This window comes from Lepisosteus oculatus, chromosome 11 (genome assembly GCF_040954835.1).
Source record: "Lepisosteus oculatus isolate fLepOcu1 chromosome 11, fLepOcu1.hap2, whole genome shotgun sequence".
Taxonomy (NCBI): domain Eukaryota; kingdom Metazoa; phylum Chordata; class Actinopteri; order Semionotiformes; family Lepisosteidae; genus Lepisosteus; species Lepisosteus oculatus.
The window spans coordinates 36,280,352-36,298,564 of record NC_090706.1 but is presented as its reverse complement, the minus strand read 5'-3'; the positions used below and the strand labels follow the sequence as shown (position 1 = coordinate 36,298,564).

At 37.7% G+C, this 18,213-nt stretch overlaps 1 protein-coding gene across 1 annotated transcript; it reads left to right on the top strand.

The window, feature by feature from the left end:
- Window positions 1-4,115: 4,115 nt before the first annotated feature.
- LOC102695200 (cationic amino acid transporter 2) lies at window positions 4,116-17,416 on the top strand. Its single transcript, XM_015349922.2, has 14 exons — window positions 4,116-4,297; window positions 6,027-6,150; window positions 8,820-8,912; window positions 9,387-9,781; window positions 10,559-10,714; window positions 10,820-10,985; window positions 11,254-11,390; window positions 11,928-12,150; window positions 12,644-12,780; window positions 13,387-13,489; window positions 14,201-14,340; window positions 15,219-15,385; window positions 15,892-16,000; window positions 16,085-17,416. Exons 4-14 carry the CDS (start codon window positions 9,403-9,405, stop codon window positions 16,219-16,221), a joined length of 1,854 nt encoding a protein of 617 aa, XP_015205408.2. The 5' UTR covers window positions 4,116-4,297; window positions 6,027-6,150; window positions 8,820-8,912; window positions 9,387-9,402; the 3' UTR covers window positions 16,222-17,416.
- The last annotated feature ends 797 nt before the right edge of the window (window positions 17,417-18,213 follow it).

The following is an 18,213-nucleotide window of genomic DNA, read 5'->3' as shown; positions in this document are numbered from 1 at the left end:
AAAATATTAAAGACACCTGCTCACACCTGAAGAAGGCTCCAAGGCCGAAATGTGTTTTCTTTCGTCTTTTTTCAACACGGAATAAACATATTACTTGTTCCTTTGTAGCCTACACATGCTGATGCAGCTACCCACCTGAACTCAAAATATTAAATCTGTCTCTTCCCTTAATCTTAAAATACGGAAGCCCGTTTTCGCCAGGTAGTAAAAAAAACAGTGCTATGGTATCTCGCAATTAAGATTTTGTATCTCAGAATTACGACTTTATTTCTCGTAATTACGAGTTTATATCTCGCAATTGCGACATAGAATCTCAGAATTACGACTTCATATCTCGCACATAAGACTTTATATCTCACAATTGTGTGTTGTCAGCTAAATTAAAAAAGACCAAGTAAAAAAGGAATTGTACAAAAATTGTTTTGGATACATTTGCAAAATGTTCGTTAAACATTTAAAGGTACATGTTAAATTTAAAGATTTTGATATTTTAAATGTCCGATTTGGATAAAGGATATATTCTTATTATTAATCTGTTAATTACTGTATGTTGGCGAAATGCTTCACCCACAAAAGTAATCTAACACTACACCCTCTATTGATGCTTTTAAAGTACAATTCCTTTTTTACTTAAATTCTATTAGAAATTTAAATAATCAAAAAGCAAGACATACAATGCCTTGTATGGAAATGTGTAAAAAGTATAAGTTCCAGCTTTTATAATTGTGAATTCCTCACAATGTGAAGTTTCTATTTCTGTATCTTTTTTCATATTCAGTCTCCTTCTTTGTATTTCAGGTGTTTAAAAGCTTTTTTTAAAAGCCCACCGTCCACTATTCCATCCAAGTACTTTGGAAGCCTCCGTGGTGGAAATGGGATTCCATAACAATCCGTGTAATTTGATTTTTATCAGGGCACTGTACAAGACATGTCTACAGGCCTATAGATCCTATGATACTGTACGATTTATGAATACAGTGTAAGGGAACAGCCGACATACAGGTGGGACGATTTGCTGCCCTCCCCTGCACATAACAGGGATGTTGGCCGCCGGGACTAAAGCAAAGAAGGTCTTTAGCTCAGCTGGCAAGACCTGGGTTCGAGCCCACGCTGTGAGGCACGAACTAAGGTGGGAGCGGCGAGGGCACAAGCCCTAGACCCCGAATGCGTTACAATAACAAGAGGACAGACAATGAGATGTGGGCCACAAGTCGCAATTAAGAGATACCATAGCGCGTTTTTTTTTACTCCCAGGCGGAAACGGGCTTCCATATAAAACAGCTCCGCAGACAGTTCTTTTTCGGGGGTGGGGAGGAGGAGTAGGGACATGGTCCCCCCCCAATGAGATCACATTTCCACAATTTCGACTCCCAGAGCGGTGAACGTACATACGTGCGTGAAAATAAGTGGCGAAGGAGAACAGGTCAAACACGATGAGGAATCAGGATGGGATGACAGACGGGGGCGGTGATCTGGTGCTCGGGGTGAGGGGGGGCTTGGCGCAGGCGAACAAGTCCAAAGGGGATCCGGGGACCGGGAGAACCATCAGAGACAGACGAAGCTAAAACCCGCAACGGGATCCGGAACAGAGAGTTAAAACGACACAACGAGCCCCCGATTCAGACGCCGTGATGAAACCTATGTCGTCGGGTCTCTCCTGGCCCTGCTGGCAGGCGAGATTCTGAGTGTCCATCTTCCAATACTGAGCTAGGAATAGCGAGAGCACCAGGCTTAAATAATGAGAGATTAAACAGGGGGCAGGTGCACGTAATCGACTAAAATACGACAGGGTCGGAGCACCCTTAAGATCATGACAAAGACTGCTTATTTCTTTGTGTAATTGGTTTATTCTTGCATTATTCCTGCATTGTTCTGCAAGGACACCTATAGTATTTAATTAAACCAAAACATGGTTCACAGCTCCACATCATTTTTTATTCTTTTAACGTATCAGATGTCTTCCAGGTTCAGCCATACATGGTGGCTACTAATTTCTTTGCTTTGTGTTTAATTTGGAGAATATCAAACCTTAATAATGTAACGGGACGTGGTGGTGGGTTGTTTGGTTGTTTTTTTAGCATTCTGTGTTCTGAAGTTTGATGGTGTTGTGGACAATCAAAGTCTGAAAATATTTCCATATGCTGCCTTCTTGTTTGCCCATCTCGTGACAGATACCATCCAGGTGTTATATGTCCTTCCTCATATGCCTTTGTACATCTGTTTTTAGCATGTTTCTTTCTGTTTCAGTTCCCTCTTTTCCTTAATCTCATTCACTGTGCGGTCAGATATCCAAGGTTTCCACCTTTTGCCCTTCACAGACCTTATTGTGTCTTTAAGGGGCTGATTGAGTCACAATGTCCAACAGGAGTAATTCTTGATTCAAGACATAGTGGAAATGATGATAAAGAAATGAAGCTATTTCCCTTTTAAATCTAAAACCCCGTAGGATACAGTTATATTCTAACCTCCTGTGACAAATAGTTCTGCTAATAAATACAATTTATTTCTGAATCACCAGTGTTCCGACCCAGAAAATGAGAGGACAATAAAGATTACCCAGCAGCTATATCACTCTGTAACTCAAAACTGGCAACTCACTGAAGCCACACAGGTACTGTATGCGCCTGGAGGGGAGACCCCTGGGAAAGCCGAGGCTGGAAGAGGTGGTAGTGGGACCTGTTGGGGGCACTCAACGTGTGGTCTGTATGGGTCCTAATGCCCCAGTATAGTGACAGGGATACTATACTGTAAAAAGGTGCTGTCCTTAGGATGGGATGTAAAATGGGGTCCTGACTCTCTGTGGTAATTAAAAATCCCAGGGTGTTTCTCTAAAAGAGTAGGGGTGTTTCCCCACCATCCTGGCCAAATTTTCCATTGGTCTTTACCAATCATGGCCTCCTAATAATCCCTATCTATGAACTGGCTTCATCACTATGTTCTCCTCCCCACTGATAGCTGTGTGGTGAGAGTACTGGCACACTATGGTTGCCATCGCATCATCCAGGTGGGGCTGCACATTCATTGGTGGTGGTGGTGGAGGAGAGTCCCCATTAGCGCTTTGAGTGGACTGTCCAGAAAAGTGCCATATAAGTGAAAGTAATTATTATTATTAAGTACAAATATATCAAGTCATGGGAAGGCAGGGTATTGGAATTAAAAATTAAATTTGAAAGCACTTAAAGTACAAATAAAATGAGTTTTGTCAATACAGTATCATACAAAGGACAGAAAGGAAAGAATGCTGAGTGATTAGACCAGTAAATACCTTATTACTTCTGAAAAAGATATCACATAATAAATATCTGAACAGTTTAAAGAATTCCAATATAAAAAAATATCAGTACAGTTAAAAATAATATTGTCACTCACGTATTGCTAAAACTCATTTCCTTAATAACAAAGAAGAAAATATGTGTTATGCTGCCCTCTACTGCAATCAGACAAAACCAGAGATGTGTCATCACTGAATTATGTTAAAATTCTTGAGTCCAGTGAAAGCATAACAAGAAATGTGAGTTCAGTCAAATGATTTTTTTACCTTGAAAAGTATAGGAGAGCAGATTGTCGACAGAATTACGACAATTGTCCATTGTCTACCCATTTACATTTAAAACAAAATATAGTTATCCAAATGCCCGCTTTGCCTATTGTAATTACAGTTTTAGAAGCATGTTTGTCAGTGTAGGAAAACTGTAATGGAAATTCTGTCATATTTGAATTCTTACAAGATTTAAACACAACAATAGAAGCATAATTGTTTAATAGCTCAGTGCCCAGTGTTGAAGCTTAGTATTATAAGGTGTAACAAATCCAGAGACAGTTGTCCTAACATATGATGAAATTATTTATTCACAGGTAAATACATTCCTGAATGCCTTTCTTTCTCTCGTTCCACATTTTTAGCTTATCATAATTATGTTTTTCTCAAGAAAATAACCACATGATAGTCCACACACATTCCCCTCTTTCTGAAATCAGTGAACTGCAGGGCAGAAGGGTGGGCTGGAGGTCATTCATTTAGCATAAACACATTTTTCTTTGCAGTGTGTAACTTTTCCTGCACAATTCGTATTCTGTGTCTTCTGTGGAATAATAAGCTTATGGTACGATTTGGAAACTGCTGTGAGAATTTTTTTTTTCACTAATCCCAGGCAGTGGGCAGGCTTAACTATTCTAGTGGCTAGGCTCATATATTGTAGTAAAATAATCTTGCAGCACTGGAGTAAACAGACGCAACCTATTCACTTCATTTGCTTTATGAAGCCATTTTACATAGGAGGTTTGGTTTATTATAAAGGTAACTGTGGTTTTGTTTTTTGCATAGCCCAATAGCATGTCTATTATTCTTATTTACAAGTAGTGACAGTGAAAAGAAATGTAAAGATTTTGGGGGATGAGGAGACATAATGTTGTAGACATTTACAGCCTGGAGGGTGATTAATATGATTTTATTCAGGCTTATAGTTCTGTTTTTTGAGGTACAATACTGCTCAGGTCCTTACAATTGTAAACATTCGGGTGACGTTTAATCACCCATAGGTGGTTAACTTCTCTTATGTGAGCAGTGTACATCTTTGTGAAAGACTAAATGACACAAAAATGTAACTGAAGAATCTGCCATTAATGTTGGGTGTGTGTGTATGTGGAGGTGGGCTGTAGACCCATCAACTGGACTAACTCTGATGATTTTTTTCCATTTACTCAGTCTTTATTTGGTGCAAGTTAGAAAAGTAATTCTTAACAACGTGTTGGTTTAACTTGGTGTTTTAAATCAACGTAAGGACGTAAGAACATTCAAATGTGTGTGTTTTTTTTTACTATAAGAGATTATTTGATAATTTCATTTCAATTAATACTGGCTAAAATGTTATGCAAATATAAATGCAAGACCTGAGCCCTTTCCCAGACCCTGGGAAGCTTTTGGGAAGAAAAGGAAGTCATAAGGGTGATGGAACGCACCCCTCCAGTATGGACAGTGTGGCAGGTCATCAAGAGGAACTGACTGCCTTTCACCATGGACTGGACCTCAGCCACACTCTTCAGCATAGTCAAAAAATTACCCCCCACCCCATACACCTAGATCCCCAGAAGAGGGAAAGTGTGTTGATTTATGTGGGGTTAAGGTGCTTTACTGAGCTGAATTAATTATCCAATTTTGTTTTTTGATTGATGTTCCCCCTTTTTGAAAATGTTCCTTCCATCTTTTACCCTGTGACCACTATTGCAGGGTCGCTCGTAAAATGGCTTGGGTGGTAGTGAGATTTTTACTCTTCATTCTCCTCCCTCTTCTGAGACCCTCTCCCCATTCTAAAACAATCCAGTGCACTCCCAAAACACTTCAGCGTACATACATTATAGGAGTATAGTAAATCAATTAAGATTTTTAATCAATTAAAACAGAGACACAATTAGCTGACAATAATTGAGCATCCCCCAATTTAAATATGTTTGCATAAGAAGGATGAAAAATAATCATATCCCAGTATGATGATCTGTATATTTAATAATAATCTATACATTTTATAATGGTGCTGTACTTGACACAAATCAAGTCAGTCGTGTGGTGAAATTTTAAGTGTCTGTTGTGTTCGTACTGAGTACGCTTTTGAAGGAGTTTTGACCTCTTCACAAGAAACTTTAACTGCAAAGTTTACTGAACTGAACTTTGCCTTCTCTAGGAACATTAGCCTCAGGTATTGTTATATTAACATCAACTGTCTCGTGTTTCTAAGATCCTGTATTGTTATGTGATGCTATCTAAGGCTCTATGGTTTTTGTATATTTTTTTAGATGAAGTTCAGTTTTGGTTTATTTACAGATAATCAAATATGCATCTCAAGTAAGAGTGAAGACTGCATCTGTGGTGTATATTCAGATTACAGTGTATATTGAATTATGGTGCAAATTAAAATTTCAATAGAGAAATGGTTCATTTAAACTTGATGGTTCAGTGGCCTTAAGTTCTTTTTAGTAACAAGTCCATCCTAAATGTAACAGATCTATCAAAAATGCTGTGTGTATTTCAGAGATGTGAAAGCAAACAGAATACTACCGATGACATGGACTGTGAACACCTTTACTGTAGAGACATCCAAGGGAAACAGAAGAAATTGCATCAACACCACAGAGCCCAGTACCTTCGGATAGCAGGTACGTTGACCTTCATGGAAAAATATGTTATAAATAAAATTCATTGAGTCACATTAAGGATGTTGTTTTAGAGTAGAATAATAAGGAAATATTCTACTACACTACCTTCAAGGCTTGATGCACAAAGCTGAACATGCCATAGAAATTAAGCTTCAAAGTTACAGTGACATAATAGAAAAATCATTTTCAAGCAAGGATATCTTTCAGTTGTAACAAAGGTAGAGAAATGACTGTAAGTGCAAATACTAGTCTTTCAAGATGCCTTTGAACATTTTTTATTATCCTTTATTTTTAGATTAGTTAAATTTTAATAATTGAATAATGAATTGAGTATCAAATCCAACTCAATAGAAAATAAAATTATATATACAGTATGTAATGTGTTCTTTACTAAACTGTAGTTAAATAATCTTAGGTTACACATGATCCATAGTTAAAATACATGCATGTTATGAACATCAATAATTGACCTAAAGCATCCATTAGTTTTTTCCACTATTATGCCAACTTTGACTGATTATAATACAGTTTAGTTTAGGTGTGAAAGGACCAATCTTGACATTTGGCATCTTATTTACATATCAGAATCTTCAAAAACTTGGTCAAAACAATGCAATGTTCTAATTAGATCAATCTAATCTAAGATCAGGTTTATTGGGTGTTCGTTATTGACTTCATTTATTCCTCTAGACACACATGTAAAGCTTAAAGGCAGATTTTTATACCATGCAACAAAGATTTTTTAGGATTAACTGCTAGAATAACATAAAAGGGCTAATATTTCAGCAGAAGATTGTCAGAGAATTGGATTACAGTACAACAATGGAAAACACAAAATATTGAGTAAAGTCTACAAATTATAGGACTCCAATTGGCTCATCTAGATCAAAATACATAAAAAAAATGTGATTAGACATTTTTTGTTTATCTTTCTGTAAAAACTAGCAATTAAAGATTTTAAAAAATATGCATGTCTGTAAGTATGTTAATAAATATTTACACTACTCAACCAATGAACTGCATTTTTAAGCACACCTTGAAGTTGTATTGTAAATTTTCAGGCATTGAACAAAGAATAAAAATACACTATTTTGGGAGAATTTTCATTTGGTAAATTAAAAATAAATGTAGACACAATTAACAGGTATCATTATTGTAACAGATATCAAATAAGAAAATTTAAACGACTATGTTTTTAAAACTAACTTTATTGTGTGATATATTCTGAGTTTCTGACTTGCTATCGTAATCTGCAATTTTATATGTCTCTCGCTGGAAAACACTTTGAAGCAAGTGGCTAGGATTAGTAGGATTACATTAGCTAATGCAAATATCAGAGTCGTCTGATAGGGGAGAAGAAAGCAATGTTCTTGGGAACAACACATGAAGTACTGAAATGTAATCACTAATCAGCAAAATGTAATTGCGATATGTAACAGACAGAGATAGTGAAATAGAACAATTTTACAATTTCTATTCCTTGCAAGTACCAAGTTCACTATATTAAGACTGAGGTATTGCTTATTATTGTCACTTGTTTGGAGCCTTAGACTTCAGGAGTATTCCTGAAGTCTAATCTTAGTATGGTTTGTTAAATGATTGAGTAGTTCAAATAAGCAGAATGTATATTATAGTATAATTACTCACTGGCATTTGAGTTAGATCACCTCTTACCACTCTTTTGGTCTCAGTTTGTATACAACCCGAGGAAACACATCTAGCCAGAATGTGAAATGTTCCACATCTTGGTAATCATTCTATAAGCAGTCTCTTGACTTCCATTCTAAACAAATATAATAGTAAATCTAAAGAACCGAATACTTACATATACTGTAGGTGTGAAGGTAAATACTGTTCATATTTCCAATAATGACAGGTATAAAAAAAATAGAAAATAGAATAGAAAAAAAAATAGAAAATAGAAATAACATTACTTCACACATACACATAAACATATTATTTTAATTATTTCATAGCAGAATGTTTTGCTGCTCTGTTAGTTTTAAATTTATGACACAGGATGTTGCCAATACACAGAACATTTTTAATGTTGTATAATATATCTGTACTTCAATGCATGTATAAAAATGATGTTACAAAAGCATACATTTTTTTCTGAAATCAATTACCCCAGTCTGTCTTTGCTCGAATTCATTTCACTGGATACACTAAAACAGTGGCAAAAAAATTCAAACCAAATCCCAAGTGAAAAGCATGGGAATGTCTTCTGAAAATAGTTTAAAAATAAAAAAAAATCCTCTGGGATATGTGGTACTTCATGTTGAGTTCAGTCCTGTTCATGTAAATTTCTGTGGCAGTGGATCAATCACGACATTAACATGCAATTGCATGAATAGGGTTACATGTTTAAAAAAGCCCTCCAGCTGACTGAGGACTAACATATATATTCAGATGTTATTCCAATGAAATTCAGTGGAATTCATGATAAAATTCTGTCAAATTATATTTATATTATTATATTTATCGGTTGTCTCAGGTTCTTTGAATTTGTTAAAATGACCTTTCACAATGTAAGAAAACATTTATAGATGTAGGATTTTCCTCTTGCAGAACTATTATTTATCACTTAATCAGCTCTGTTCTAATGAAAATGTAAGTCATCAGCACTACTCTATCACAGAGCAAATAACACTGTTTGCTTTGTGAAGGGCCTTAAAGGAGATTCGGTTCTGGTTCTTTGTGTCACATCTCCTTTCCCGCATCTCGAGAACAGACCCCAGGAGGACAACAGAACCCCACTGGTAAGTACACGCAGGGAGCTGAGAGGAATAAAAACACAAGTGGTCGGCGTGGAGAGTTTTCCACTGTGGCAGGTTGCTTTGATCAGCTTCAGTTTCTCAAGATGGCATTGTCAATCAAAATCTCCTTCAGCACCAGACCGTCAATGGCAGGAGAATCTATAAGACATGCATGAATAATACACTATTGTTTCAGATAATGCTGGTTCTCTTTATTGGTCTAAGCAAAAGACTTGTTTTTAAGAAGAGTATATTTATTCTACAAATAAATTGTAAAGAACTTGATATTTTACATATATGCAGTGAGTGGGGGGATTACTTTATGGAATGACTGAACTAAAACGTGTATGAATCAGTAGTTTGAGACACTGTATGAAAAATGAGATGCTACAATTACAATTGTTTCCTTTTCCGCAAAGTGAAACGTTCCTGCCTGCCTTTTTCGTTTTCCCGAGCATCGTCTTTTCTTTCTCGTAGTTCCCGGCGTGGAGACATGGACACGATGTCGTGCGACAAGGTCGCCGCGTTCCTGTGGAGCCTCTCCCGCAGGAAGCCCCTGGCCCCCGAAGGCGAGGCGTCCAACCTCCGGCGCTGCCTGACCACCATCGACCTGGTGGCGCTGGGGGTGGGCAGCACCCTGGGGGCAGGGGTGTACGTTTTATCTGGGGAGGTGGCCAGGGGCGTGTCCGGGCCCAGCATCATCATCTCCTTCTTCATCGCCGCGCTGGCCTCTGTCTTCGCGGGCCTGTGCTACGCGGAGTTCGGCTCCAGGGTCCCCAAGACGGGATCCGCTTATTTGTACAGCTATGTGACAGTGGGCGAAGTGTGGGCTTTCATCACGGGATGGAATTTATTGCTCTCCTATGTGATAGGCAAGAAGGCGATTGTTTTGAGTTTCTCAAAGAATGCACAAACACCATGATGGAAGACATTTCTTGACAAATTGCCAGTTCATTTAATCCCTCGAATAGAGTACAACGTCTCAACCTTTAAGGCTCAGATAATCGCATAACTACATTAGCATCACTCGGAAGTGTCACGAAAAGAGCATATGGAATGTATTTTCTAATTAACTGACACAGATGTGTAACTCATTTTCTGGAGGGCCTAGTGACTTTTGGTCTAATTAGCAAACTTTATAAGTGTCAAATTTCTGAAGTGTTTTGTAGCTAAGTGTACCTTTAATTTGGTGAATGCTTTGAGTAGCTGATATTAAAAGACCTCAAGAAATATATACGTATGTCTTAGACAATAATTGGACAAAAATCATTTAATTGAAAATCAGAAGACTCTAGGCCTTACAGGAAATGTATCTGTGATCCCTGCAAAACTTAAAAAAACATTAATTTCAAAAGAAAATATTTTTCTCTTCTCTTAAATCTTCAAATTAGGGAAGTCTTTCATAGAAGTATTAGGTGTCTTCAGGTAGAAACCTAGAAGGAAGTACTATTGAGGGAGATTCAGGTGGTAATGGGACTGGGAACTTTTATCTTTGGATTGTATTTTAAGGGAAAATAAAAAACGATTACCAGAAAAATCCATGAAAGAAATCTATGAAGAAGGTTTTGTTGCATGATACCTGGAAAGATTTAGGTTTTACCATTTGGTGTCTCACAGAACAGGTTTTTTTTTTTTTTTTTTTGGAACAGGTACCTCGAGCGTGGCCCGAGCCTGGAGTGGCACGTTCGATGACTTGATTGGCAATGTCATTGCTAATTTCTTTGACAAGTATGCAGCCATGGACCTGCCAGGCCTGGCCTCCTACCCAGACTTCTTTGCAGCCGGTCTCATCATGCTGCTGGCAGGTGAGTGACTTTTGGGAATTTTTGTTGGCCTTTTATTGTTTGTTACCCACTTTTTTCCTTTGCGTGTTAATGCAAGATCTCACCTTTTTTTTTCTGTGCCAAAAGGTCTCCTTGCATTTGGAGTGAAAGAGTCAACAACTGTTAATAAGATCTTCACGGGCATTAACATTTTAGTGCTACTGTTTGTAATCATTACTGGGTGCATTAAAGGACGTCTTAAGAACTGGTACATCAGTGAAGCAACTATTCTGAATGAGACTCTGCAGGCTGAGTACGTCTTTAACTGTTGTTTTTCTAGGTTATTTAAAGGGAATAGATTTTTAAAGCTAACTTAGTATAGCATGAATACTTAGGTGATAGAACATGTGACTCTGTCTTTAATACTCATGATCGTCATTGCTTTGGCTGGATATTAACTGTTATAAAGTTTTGCAGTGTAATTAGGTGAAAGGTTGGCTAGTGAGCTCAAATGTACAATAATCGGAGGACCTTTCTGAATGTCACCTGTTGTATCGTGTCTTTCTCTGTGTGTTTCTCAGAAACCTGTCTTCAGCTGTCAATGTGACCAGTGAGTTTGGGGTTGGGGGATTTTTCCCTTATGGTTTTCAAGGAACACTAGCAGGTGCTGCTACTTGTTTCTATGCTTTTGTTGGATTTGACTGCATTGCAACTACAGGTAAGAAGCCACAGAAAAACACATGAAGAGATTTAAAGCGAGCACCTGTTTATTAAAGAATATTCATTTTCAGAGACAGGGTATGCAGTTGTCAACTACAGTTAATACAGTTAACTGAAAGAAAACACAGTAATTTGCTGTTGACAATTATGAAAAGGCACATTTTAAAGGTTTCTCTTTATTTTCCGAGATTTAACAACATTTCTGAATTATTTGCGGTTCCCAGAGATGTATCCATGCATAAATCACATGCCAATACGAACTGCAATCCCTACGTTGAATGCTATGAATTTAAATTTCAAAGCCACTTTCAAAATAATGCAAAACTTCAAACTTTAAATGTGGGGGAAGGTTCAACTTTGAGTAAAAGCTTAAAGGATGAAAACAAAGCTGGACATAGACACTGCAAGCTAGCTTATGTAACCTACTGCCTCATTATCTTGAAATGTACCAAAACCATATTTCTTAGCATGTGCTTTTAAGACTGTCAGCTAATGAAGTGTGTGCTCCCGGATTGACTGTGCATTGCTCCTCCAGGAGAAGAAGTGAAGAATCCCCAAAAGTCTATTCCTCTGGGAATTGTCTCCTCCCTGTTGATCTGCTTCCTGGCCTATTTTGGTGTCTCTGCTGCACTGACACTCATGATGCCTTACTATCTTCTCAACATCCACAGCCCTTTGCCTGTGGCCTTCATGTATGTGGGCTGGAGTGCTGCCAAATATGTAGTGGCTGTGGGCTCCCTTTGCGCCCTTTCCACCAGGTATGGATTCCAGGATGAGGAAGTGATAATGAGTTTAAGGTGTTTCACTCGGTGCGAGTGAAACGTCCTCTGCATCTGCTTACCTATGAAGTGGTGTGATGCTGCAGTGTTACTCTTATAGAGTGCCAAGGGTTACTTTTAGAGCTTTAGCCCTGGAGGTGGAGACACTTTCAAATGGACATCTTGGCTCCTTAACACCTGCATGAGTTAACAAACTGAATCCCAGTGCACTGGCTCTTTCGTAGATCACTATTAAGAACTGGTACTCTGGATGTAAGTCATATTTGGGGATTGTTGTCCAAGCCTTAAGAGACATTATGATGCACAGCATGATTTGTGACAATAGCCTGTATTTTGTTTTTTTCTCATAGTATCTCTGCTTTCCGATTATTCTTAGTAGTGACTCCCAAGGAATTATCTGCTAAAGAGTTACAATCACACGGAGGTGTCCCCTGACACAGACTAACTCTCGGCACTGTCCTTTCCCCTGCAGTCTTCTGGGCTCCATGTTTCCCATGCCCAGGGTCATTTTTGCAATGGCAAGGGATGGACTACTTTTCCGAGTCCTGAGCAGAGTTAGCTCACGCCAGAGCCCCGTTGTGGCTACACTCTCTTCTGGAACTGTAGCAGGTAAGGAACATCTAAGGAGCTATTTTCACCTCACTGGCTTTAAATGTGCAAATAACATCCTTTAAAAGGAGGATTATGTGGGTATCTGATACACATATTTTAAAAACTCCTCAAAAGCATTGACAGCCCAGTGGGCTCCTTCAGAATGAACGCAGAAACATCAACCAGAGTACGCATGTGGAATCTCTGTAGAAGTACATTTAAAACCTACATCAGGTTGGTAGTTCTTTACCGACAGGGTTATGTAACGAGCTGCCCAACCAAGAAATGACAGGATGAGATCCAAGGCTCAATTAGCTACTAATTACCAAAGAGGCTAGAAGGTCTGAAAAGCCTCTTCTCATTTGTAATCTTACTTTTCTTCTTATAAAAAAATACCAGGAAATTCAAACTGAAAGGTCCCTGTTGTCCAGACTGGGCAAACTGTCCAGTTCACAGTTTAGTATAACATTGGATGGAACTCTACAGACCTGCTGCACCAGTGGTGCTCTACCTTTTCATGTTGCTGATAACAAAAAAATGTTTAAATTTTTTTCTCTAAAAAAATCAAATGATGAGGTTTTCATTTTCTGTAAAAAGTAAATGTGCATACAATGAACTTTCCAGCTATCATGGCCCTCTTATTTGACCTGAAGGCGCTGGTAGACATGATGTCCATTGGAACTCTATTTGCTTATACCCTCGTGGCTATCTGCATCCTTATACTTCGGTAAGCATTTTAGCTATGCCTTATTGTAGGGAGCAAAGTGCCTGTGATGTCTTATCTTTAAAGATAACAATAAAATAAATATATGCTCTACAATTATAAGACAAAACTATATTCAGGTAGGTACCAGTAAATGATTACCCAACCTAAGTAAGGAAGCTCGGAAGGTCTGAACACATTTCACACTCAACTATGGTGACGAGGGAATCTCAGCCTCCTTTAAATAACCCAGCCCAAACCTTCTAATCACTCAGCGGGATACCCTTATATACACCATAAGCCTTAACTAAACCCCAGGTGTGAATGTGTGTTACAATTAACCAGTTACAAAAACATCAATTAACCTGTGATTACTGCAGGTGAACTGTGTTATAAAGCTCTGAGGCCTCTAGTCACAGGCCAACTGTAAATTGCGTTTTTAATGGCTAGAACTGTGATATGCTCTATATACACATATTGCATTCGATATATCTAGTTGATGAAATGTCTTGAGGTTTATGATATAGCTTCATTCTACATCTAAAGGAGAGTTTACTACGTATAGAATGAATACAGTCCTTGAAATGTATTATTCAATCATTTAATAAAGCCTTAACACCTTAATAAAAGAAGTGGAAACAACCTATTAGAAGAGAGATTATAAAATAAATGACATTTATTTTGTTTTGAATCAATATTTGCATTACCGCTATAACAAGGACCCTGCTTTTTTAGGTACCAACCAGATTCTTGTGAAGATGATTCCAGTGACCTCCATAAACCACAGGGAGGTTCTAAGTTTGCTTTCTTATGTCCTCCTTCATATGCAACATCACGGACCTCGAACACCGTATCAGCTTGCACAACATTTATAGGCAAGTAAAAACATTTTTCTCACCTTAGAACAAGGTTAACCAACCTGTAGTTTTAGTTTTTGCAGCCTACGTCATGGGAGAATGTGGCTACAGCCAGTAAATCAAAATGATCATTACTGAAATGATGATTCACAAGGCATAACGACAACAGCCAGTAAGAAACTGCTTTTAGAAATGTTTCTGTAATTGGAGGAAGTTAGGACCTCTATGCAGAGTGAGGATTTAACCAACAGATTGCTGCAAAGGTGGAGATAGGGAAGAGGAGGGATACAAAACACAAATCCATGTAAGAGAGTGAGGCATGCTCTGGTTATGGTAGATTTTAAGGAAGTAATATCGTGGATAAATATGAGTTAAGGTATCAAGAGCTTCCAGGAAGAACTTGGATGCTGTTATCCATCCTGAACGTTAACTAAAAAGTCAATTTAGAGGACACATAAAGCAATCATTACACAGGATTTGATACTTTAAACTTAAAAGCAAAATGAATAAAATCTTCTGTTGAGTAAAAATTCTGAGTAAATGAGGCAGCAGTGTGGGGCTGTGGTTAGGGATTAGGAATCCTAAGCAGAGAGTTACAGATCACAGGTAGGTAGACAGTTATACCCTTAAGTAATGTATAGTACCCTGAATGATTCGACAAACCCACCTGTGTAAATTGATATCAACATTTTGCATCTAATAAAATGCATATTTAAGCGTTTCTGTGGATAAAAGTGTAACACAGATAAATTAACGTTAAAAAATGTTTATCACAAAAACAGACTCACGTGTGGCAACAGTGCTGGTTTAAAACCTTAAAAGGAATGACAAAAGTTAGCAGTGCTAACTTTATCCAATTTTATAACTGAGAATTCTGCGCTGTGCTTGCTTTCCAGTTCTCATGGTGATTCTACTGAGCGTGATTATGTCAAAAGCAATAAAGCCCTTGCTACTCAAAGAAGTTTGGAGTCTCGTTTGTGTTGCCGTGATTCTTCTGATAATTGCCATTGCTGTCATAATCATTTGGAGACAACCCCAGAGTAAAATCAAAGCCTCTTTCATGGTAAGCAAACCTTGGGCTTGGAAGTAGAAATATCATTCAATCAACTTTATGAAATGAACTGTCATAGTATGTTGGTGTCAGTCAACATTAAAATTCACTCCTCTAAAATAATTTTCATCATGGAAAGGTGAAGTATTTGTGATAAGAATTAAAAAAGCATTTTTGATTTAGATTAACCACATATAAACAACATTGCTAAACATTACTTGAGGTGAATGACACTGAAATAAAGACAGTGCAGAGTTTCTGCATCATATCAGTCTCTTAATCTAAAATGGTTGTTTGTCTGTTGGCATTATAAATACAATCAAACATTGTTGTTTTCATAGTTTAGATTCATGTATCTGTGTGTTACCAGAACGAAGGAAGGTGAATCTCAGGTGGCATCGATAATGACAGTCAAGTGTCACAAACCTACATTGCGAGTTCTTATTGATTCATAAAATGAGATCACGTCAACAGCCCAGGTCTCTGCCATTAACCGATTTCCTCTGCTACCTCCGCAGGTTCCTTTCCTGCCACTGCTTCCAGTCGTTAGTGTGTTTGTGAACATTTACCTCATGGTTCAGCTAGGACCAGCCACTTGGATACGCTATGCTGTCTGGATGGCAGTGGGTAAGAATCATAAAACCCAGCTGGTTGACTATAGCAAAGTCTAACATCGAACTTGTACCAACATGAGTCTGTGCATTTTTGCAGGTTTCATCATCTACTTCTGTTATGGTGTCCGTCACAGTGTGCAGAGGAAACGCCTCCTCAGTGCCAAACAACGAGTTGACATTCACACTATTGATGCCAACTCGGAAGGCCATGGAGTGAAAGGAGAGGGCTCTTGAGTCGAACTGATTGATGGAAAATCGGGACACAAAAACCAGTGATGCAAACGAAGATGCATCTGCAGAATCTTCCCACTTTCAAAGATATTTCTAAAGCCTCCCACAGGAAAAACACTGAATGGCACAGCATGCACAGCTAAAGGAAACTGCAGTATACTGTAAATGAAGCAAAGTGAACATTTGTAACCCATGCTGTGCATTCTGGTATTTCTACTAGCATAAAAAACAGGATTTTACACAGCATCAGGAGGGTTTTGAAGTTCATATTCAGAGAAAACATATAATACAAAAATATAATTCAAGTAGGCAGTAAAAGCAAATAATCAAACAGAGAAACGTATGGAGTGTAAAACATATGAAAGGATAAAGAGTCTAAGGTACACTTTAAAGATAGAAAGCACTTATTTTATATTGTATAATGTTTATGTATGCTAAAAGCTGGAAAGCTCAAACACTAGACATAAGCTTTCTTTTAAACATTTTCTTAAAAAAACATCTAAAATGGATATTTAGACCAAAGAACAATGATGGACAAAGTTAGGAAAGATGAGCTACAATAGCAAGTTGTTTGACTATACTAAATGAAGACAATTACTAAAGAAGTTAAGATTCAGTGGACATACGTTCAGGGCATGTTTTCTTAAAACAACAAATCTCACCAAGTTCTTAATGCTTCACATATTTCACTCAGTGAGGAAAATGTATTGCACTAGATATGTTTTCACTTTATGTTTGAGCCGTGTACACAGAGCAGACACAAAGCACTGGGGAAAAAGGCAGACATTTTAGATATCCGACTCAGTCAAAACTGTTTAACTGATGGTGAACAAAAACATTATTACAGACAAAACATACATCCTAAATGTATGCATGGATGTAATACATTGTTAAAAAATCTAAAAAAAATATTTCATCACCTGACTAGCAAGCAAATGGCTGTATTTTGGAGGTCTAACTTCTCTAATTTAAAACAGTTCACGCGCTATATTAGCAGGAAATGTATCATTTTAAGTAAACTAATCTCTCAATAAAATGAACTTGGTCTGTTTTTTCCACACTGCAACCCCCACCAGGAAAAGCGGAGTGAAAACTGGTGGATGGATGTTTTGTCCACTGTAGAAAGTCATAGGTGTTTTAAGTCAATATTGCAGTTTTTTTTTTCATTCCAGGTTTTTGAGTAAATTCTGGAAAGGCTGGTTCTACAGACTTCCAAATGCCATAAATGAGGATTCCAGTTTTCATGATTTAAGTAAAGTTTATGGAATGAAGTCACAGAAACTAAAACAACTGTCATTTAGAGGCTGTATCTTTGATCAGTATATACACTGTACATGGTTTTGCTATGAGGTGTTTTAAAAAGTCAGCTTTGTCCACAGCATGCCTGATACAGCCAGACCCTAGTTTGGACTGAATAACTTCATAACTATAAGTTCTGGGGAACAATGTTCCCATTCATGTGTGCTTACCTCCTCTAAATTAATCAGAGCTCAGCCATTTAATCTGAAGGAATTTTGGCCCATAGTACAAGAAATACATCTGTCTGAAGCAGCAATTCAGTCATCTACCAGAGGCTCTATAATTGTACTGTATATTAACATCACTGGGGGGGTCATCACTACAGAGAAATTCCAGGTGGCATAACATGATTTAAGTGCACTATTAAATTAGACTGTTTACACAATCTGATTCTGAACTATAGATAAACTAGGAAGGCTGACTCCTGAGCACAAAAAAGGATATCTGTAGCGTGAGCACAGTACAATGATAAGACTGCTGGCAGCCCATTTGAACACAGTTAAAATAAGCACACAAAGTAAAGCAAAGGTTATTCCAAATGCTTCAGAAATAATCTTTAAACTTCTGATTTACCATCACATTTGAAGAATACAGGTCTTGGTGTTTATTTCAAAGGAGAATGTTCAAAGGGACATACTGTACCATGGGTACTGTATTCAGCAAGCGTAGTGTGCAAGTATAAGTGAAGATGTGTGG

Excerpts from the sequence above, each read along its gene's own strand:
- LOC102695200 (XM_015349922.2), top strand. The coding sequence starts at position 9,403 with ATGGACACGATGTCGTGCGACAAGGTCGCCGCGTTCCTGTGGAGCCTC. Across the intron at positions 13,490-14,200 it reads ATCTGCATCCTTATACTTCG|GTACCAACCAGATTCTTGTG; the intron begins GTAAGCATTTTA and ends CTGCTTTTTTAG. Across the intron at positions 15,386-15,891 it reads AAATCAAAGCCTCTTTCATG|GTTCCTTTCCTGCCACTGCT; the intron begins GTAAGCAAACCT and ends CTACCTCCGCAG.